Source organism: Triticum dicoccoides, chromosome 2A, assembly GCF_002162155.2.
Source record: "Triticum dicoccoides isolate Atlit2015 ecotype Zavitan chromosome 2A, WEW_v2.0, whole genome shotgun sequence".
In the NCBI taxonomy this organism is placed as follows: Eukaryota; Viridiplantae; Streptophyta; class Magnoliopsida; order Poales; family Poaceae; genus Triticum; species Triticum dicoccoides.
In genome coordinates, this window is record NC_041382.1 from 22115840 (window position 1) to 22122229 (window position 6390).

At 39.4% G+C, this 6390-nt stretch overlaps 1 protein-coding gene across 1 annotated transcript; it reads right to left on the bottom strand.

Moving 5' to 3' along the window:
* Positions 1–3776: 3776 nt before the first annotated feature.
* On the bottom strand, positions 3777–5146 carry LOC119352898. The gene is made up of 4 exons (XM_037619490.1): positions 4665–5146; positions 4485–4575; positions 4337–4388; positions 3777–4245 (listed from the first exon to the last, which is right to left on the bottom strand). Exons 1-4 carry the CDS (start codon positions 5077–5079, stop codon positions 4183–4185), a joined length of 621 nt encoding a protein of 206 aa, XP_037475387.1. The 5' UTR covers positions 5080–5146; the 3' UTR covers positions 3777–4182.
* Positions 5147–6390: the final 1244 nt, after the last annotated feature.

Below are 6390 nucleotides of genomic sequence, written 5' to 3' on the forward strand. Positions count from 1 at the left end.
AATACATCATTTTGTACATATAACTCATAGTATATTCCCCCGAAGAAAAAAAAACTCATACTATGTTGCACAAAGCTAAAATCAAACTTTGCCCCAAATTGTGAGGGGCCTTAATAAACCTGGACGAAGGGAGTATCAATGACTTAGTATTTGTTTGGAATAAAACTAGTTCCCACATGCTTTCCTTGCATTTCTGAACATTTGTCATCACGAGACCTTTCAAAACTAGATCCCACATGGACACATTTCAGTGGATATATTTAAAAAGCAACTTACTATGTCGAAACCATGTGTTCAACACAAACCTGATTTTCTCTCACAAACCGGTAGGTTGATCGTTTGTTATGAATTGCATGTGCCAAAAGCAAGTTTCAAAATAAAAAAAAAATTATACAACTTTAAGGGTTATCACGTTTCTTTGAAGAAACTAGTACATGTGCTAGAAAGTACACAAAAGCATCATAAATGATATGCAAGCAATATTTTTTTAGAAACATGCATATTCTCACTATTGAATAATAAATAACAATGATTGACTTATCATTATGCTAGAAAATCGATCTGAGCTAGAAAAGCATATGTGTACCATCAATTTGTTTTCATGACTCAAAGTTGATTTTCAAAATATTTATTGGATATATATGCCATGTGGAATCTAGTTTGAATGAGCTCCTCACGGGAACACAGCGGGGAAAACAGAATTTGATTGGACGCTCGGTTTGAAAGTAATATATTTTTTAATGTTCAAAACAGTTTGCATGTCGTTGATGTCATCTAATTTAATTATATATGATTTGTTTCTCACATAGTATGGTATGCATGCGCTCTTGAGTTGAAAAGTACGTGAGCACTCTCGAGCAATGTACTAAAAAATTGTCAAGACACTACATATCCGCTCAGAATTAAAAAATATATATCAAGATTTAGATAGTTATCATGGAAGATGCTGGGGAAATTTTGTGGTGAATGTGTAGAAATAGACATAGATGCTTTGGGAGATAATTCTAGAGAAGGTATCCTTAGTTGTAGGCTTTAGATCGCTACCACTTGTCAACATCTCTCCATTATCCAATAAAAATGTGCTTCTCATGAACCATGGACGCTACCATGTGTAGAAAGTCGCCATGAGTTGTAGTGACCACTAACAAGAGTGTAACACCCAGGCATAACGTTCGTAGTTGTAAAGCCGAGTGCCCCCTTTTGTGTACATGTCTCGTTTGTGAGCAATGTGTTTCTAGTCCTTATTGTTTATGTTAATTATGATCCGTCTAATGACGTATTCACCCAAAATCTTAATAATGACTAGGTATCTTGATTGTGAGAAAAAAACACTAACTTTTAAGTAAAAAAGGTCAACAAATCAGTACTATGGTGTCCCACAAAAAACATGAATATTAGTTGGTGTAGCGAGTGTGTGTAGATTCTCACGTGGTGTATATTAGCAACATTAAATTTCACTCGTATTCAATAGGTCAGTCTCCCACACAACTGCATAGAAAGAATATTTAATTATTTTTATTATATCAGATTCGTAAAAATATTTATTGTAATGATATTCAAAATAATGTTTGATTAGAGGCAAATTGTGTTAATAGGTGATACTAGACTATCTTAATAAACCTAAAAAAGTACGATTTTCCTAAAATGTAAGTTTGTAATGTATTTTGAAAATTTCCATGCAACGGTTCTAAACTCTATATCCAAACAAAAATGTGATTATCATTTTTCTTGTTTATTCATACTGGGGAAATAAACACAGATGACATTATTATATAGTATCAGAGATTGTAAATATTGTTGTTTATCATGACTGACTTAGAGGCCGATTTCATAAAATGTGATTTGTTATGTATCATGTGCCGAATAGTTAATACAAAGTTAAATAATTTTTTATTTATACTTAATTGGAAATTAGTAATTCTAATATGATTTGACTGATTAATTATATACAATATTAGATTAATACGTAAAACTAAATTTCTATTGCGAATTTACAATAAGTTTGCACTTTGACATTACATCAGTATGTGAAGCTAACATTTTAGTACTTGAGTCTACATGTGTGTCTAAAGATAGCTACTGGTGCATAGCATTAACGATCGACATTTGAATTATTTGGTTGGTCGATTAAACTACCTGGTCAATAATTGTCTTTATGTGATACTACACGAAATCAAAAATTGTGTATGTTATATTATGATTAAAACTATATGTAAAGGCCGTACAGATGAAGTGGGTATTATGATGGAACCGACATTGATGGAACCTTATCCTTTAGCGGTGAATGAATAGAGTTTGCGATTCTATGTGAAATGAATAGATATCTCTTCTTCTACCCAAGCAACATGCAATCAAAGGAGGGATTCGTCTCCATTTAACTTCAATATGTCGGAGGTAACACCCCGACCTCTGCTTTTTAATATGTTGCTCTTTTATTTTATTTTTATTTTTCTCAAAAAGGAGGTAACACCCCGACCTTTGCATCATTACGACACACACACCCATTTTGTATTAAATTGTTGAAAGTGCTAGTCATGTCTCCTACTAAAAAAAAATAATAGAATCGAATACCACAACAGTGAAAGTAGGAATGCATGCCTATACATGTAACCTAATATTGGAACGCCATTGAAACCTATGGCACCTCCATAATGCCCATAGAAAGACATACCCTCCCAAATGAATGTTTGCTTTAATCATAGGATGAACACACCCCAACAAGTTTCTGAAAAAATTCGTTATGCAAGTAGGTGACGGCAGGTTAAAGGCTATATGGATTGTAGTGCAAAGAGGGATAACAAATGGATATGTAATAAATGGACATGTGGCTCTTTATGTGAATATGATTATGATTGTTACAAAAGAAGAATGTAAGTTATATGATAGAGTAAAGGCTATATGGATTGTAGTGCAAAGAAGGATAACAAATTGATATGTAATAAATGGGCATGTGGCTCTGTATGTGGATATGATTATTACAACAGAAGAATGTGAGCTGTACGATATCACGGTTGCTACCAAGGAGGGACATATACAAGTGATTTCAATCATTTGTAGATGTGTGAAGTAAGACAATTCCCTTCTAGGATTGGGGAAGAGTTAAAGTAGTTTGCAGACAACTAAAGGTGTTCCATGAAGCGATTAATGTGATCTCTAGGCTAGAATATCCACATCAAATATCTGAAAAGTCAAACTTAGTTTAGAGACAGAAGAATGTAAAGTCGATTATGATAGTTTTAACATGGTCAAATCGCGAGAAAGAAATTCAAGAAGCACATAGAACTAAGGTGGATGTCAATGTCAATGTCAATTCCCAACATTACTGATCCAAAGTTCAAGGAATATATCTTTCCAGAATTTCGTCTCCAACAACCTTTGGTACCGATACTACATCTCGACTTGCTAAAGTGAAGAAGGTATTTCAGGAGTTGTTCATCGAATACGCCCAAATTAACAACCTAGAATCCACACAAGGAAGCATTGGGATCTTATACTCTGGGCTGCTGGCTCTTCAGATCTTGTGTCGTTAGAGCTTGATACTTATATAGCGAAACCTTCGCTTCCTCGAAATGATCAGTTCCTTAGTTGGTGGCGGAGGAATTTTACCGAATGCCCAGCTCTTGCATGCAGCCCCAAACAAAGAGTTGTGTCTGATTCGCAGATTACTGAAGTACTCCCTCCGTAAACTAATATAAAAGCGTTTAGATCACTAAAGTAGTAATCTAAACACTCTTATATTAGTTTACAGAGGGAGTATTAGTCTGGAAGATTCGGTAAAAACTTGTGCATATAATCTACACAAATTCCTCTAGTGCTTCCAGCTTACAAAGTAGGACTTCATACTTATTATAGTCATATTTGTAAGCTTCATCTGAGCCGAGCACCATTCTTGGACTAGAAGATGGTCCTATATGATATGACCATCGATCTAGGCAAAAGATCCTTTTCTCTAATTAGCATAAAAAAATTCATGCTTGGAATGAAAACCCAAACGAACTTGCTTGATGATCTGCCTACGCTTTATACTTACAACACCAACTGTGCATTGCGTGTTATTTACAGTGAAAACTGAAGAATACATGCAGTTTTTGTTTGTGAACTGAAGAATGCGCATGGCAAGATGAGAGAGTTGCAATCCGTTTCAGTCATCTCCAGGTTTGACTGCCACAAGGGTCGATCGAGTCAGAGCCGGTCGGCGAGGCTCGGGAAGCGCTCCAGAATCCAGGTGACGCCCCTGATGACAACCTGCAACCGTGCCGGATTCATCAGGAACAAATCATCATCATACAACAGTTCAGATGCGAGCAACATTCTCTGATGATGCAATGCAACGTACCAGCGCCAGTTCGCCGGGTTTGGTGGCCGGCTCCACGCAATCCCGGCCATACCTGCGATGCGATCGCAAATCTCACAAATCTGAATACAGAAATGGAATCGCTTTGGACATTTGGTCATTCACTGAATGAATGAACGAGCTTGCTTACACGATCTGGATCTGCTCCGGCTGCTGCGGGTCGGGCTCGCAGCGGTAGAAGCTGCAGCCCCTGCTGAACGGGAACGGCCGCCCCTTCCACTCTGAATCCAAACCAAAATTCAGACATCTCAGACGGAGATGCACAGCCGGAAGAAGAGAATAAGGATTTTTTTTGGTCTGCGTACTGTACCGAGGTGCCAGGTGACGCCGACGGCGGAGGGATCCTCGCCGGAGATGTCGTCGATGACGAAGCGGAGGTCGGGGCTGACGGAGCCCATGAACTCGCCGAAGAAGCCCACCACGCGGTCCCGCCCCACCATGGGCCGCGGGAACACCAGGTCCTCGTACACGCACCCCTCCGCGATCAGCGGCGCCACCGCCGCCAGGTCGCGCCGGTTCACGCCCTCGTAGAACTCCCGCACCACCGCCGCCGCTGCCCCCTTCACGGCCGCCCTCCCCTCCGCCGCGGCCGCCGCTACGGCCACAGACCGCGTCCTCCTCCTCCCGCCACCGCGCGCCCGGATGCTGGGGCTCGGAGGGCAGCGTGCCGCGGGGGCCGCTCCGACGCCGACGCGGAGCCGAAGTGGCTGCGTCGCCAGTGCCATGCTCTGCTCTCCTTCTCCGTCGTGCGGGGCGGGGGCGGGGGCGGTGGCGGTGGCGGCACCTCCATCGTCCGTTGGTATTCCCTTACCTTATCTTTCTACTGCTCCTTTTTTCTTTTCTTCCTCTCGTTTCATTTCTTTCCTCCTGCCTTTGTCTCCAGCTCCGACTGCAAAAAAATGTGTGTAGCCAGCTACACATACAATTCCACCAATCAGTATACAACTTCCAAAATTATAACCACTCCTTTCATTCGTTTTGTTAGATACATATATAAACAATGGACGCTCAACATTAATTGTCAACTTACAAATAAAATTTTCTAATTCTACATAGAAATAGATTACTCCCAACCCGCGCTATTATTTCCCAACTCTTTGATTCATGGCATATGTGAGTATTTAGAAAACTATTTTTAGATTTTTTGAGTTCATACCTTAAATATTTGCAGCAGAAGCGTCGAAAATTCAATCACCTAGTAGCATGTTAGTCATGGGTATAGCGAGATTGGTAAGCTTAGTTTCATCCTAGTCATCCTATCCTAATAATAAGTAAAATAAAGAACTTCACTTATGGTGAATCACAAAGTCACATGTACTTAATGCCTTGTCCGCCTATATTGAGAGATTTGAGAAAAATCATGTAGGTACAATATTAAGATGCATATTTTGCATTGTTTTTGGTATTTGTCCATGAACCCCAAGAAATAACAACTTCGTTACCTATTTAGACAGTTGCTTCAAACATTTTTCTCCCATTGGATAATGCACTCATTTTATTTGTGTAAGTTCATGTATTGCTTAATACTCAATTAAGTTGCAGAGGTAGTACTTTATGATTTTAAAAAGCTTTTCATTCATTCATCATCATATCATTATTATTATCGCTCATTATGTTAAAAGGGGAAGTTTTGCAGAAACAAAAGGGAAATTTGTGTCCAATCACACTCCCGATCCTAGCAAAGCGGCTTGCCGTCCGTTTGGAGTCAATGCATCCAACGATGTGGATTTAGGCTATATGAACCTCCGGGTACCCTGCAAAATTTCTTGCTGGTGGTACCCTACCGTTCTAGCCAATAAAATGGATCACTCGCGAGTAAAAAGGATGTGAATTGGTAGCACACGAGCAGAAAAACACAACGATACACATCATACGTTATACGAGTGAGATTATTGTATTATTGTTTCTTTGAGGTGAATATATACCACATGGCTATTTGTAAGTTGCTTCAACTCAAATTTCATGCAATTAGATCTTAATGGATAAGAAAGAGAGCCGACGCGGAGCAACAAGCTTGACATAGGAGCCATGACGCG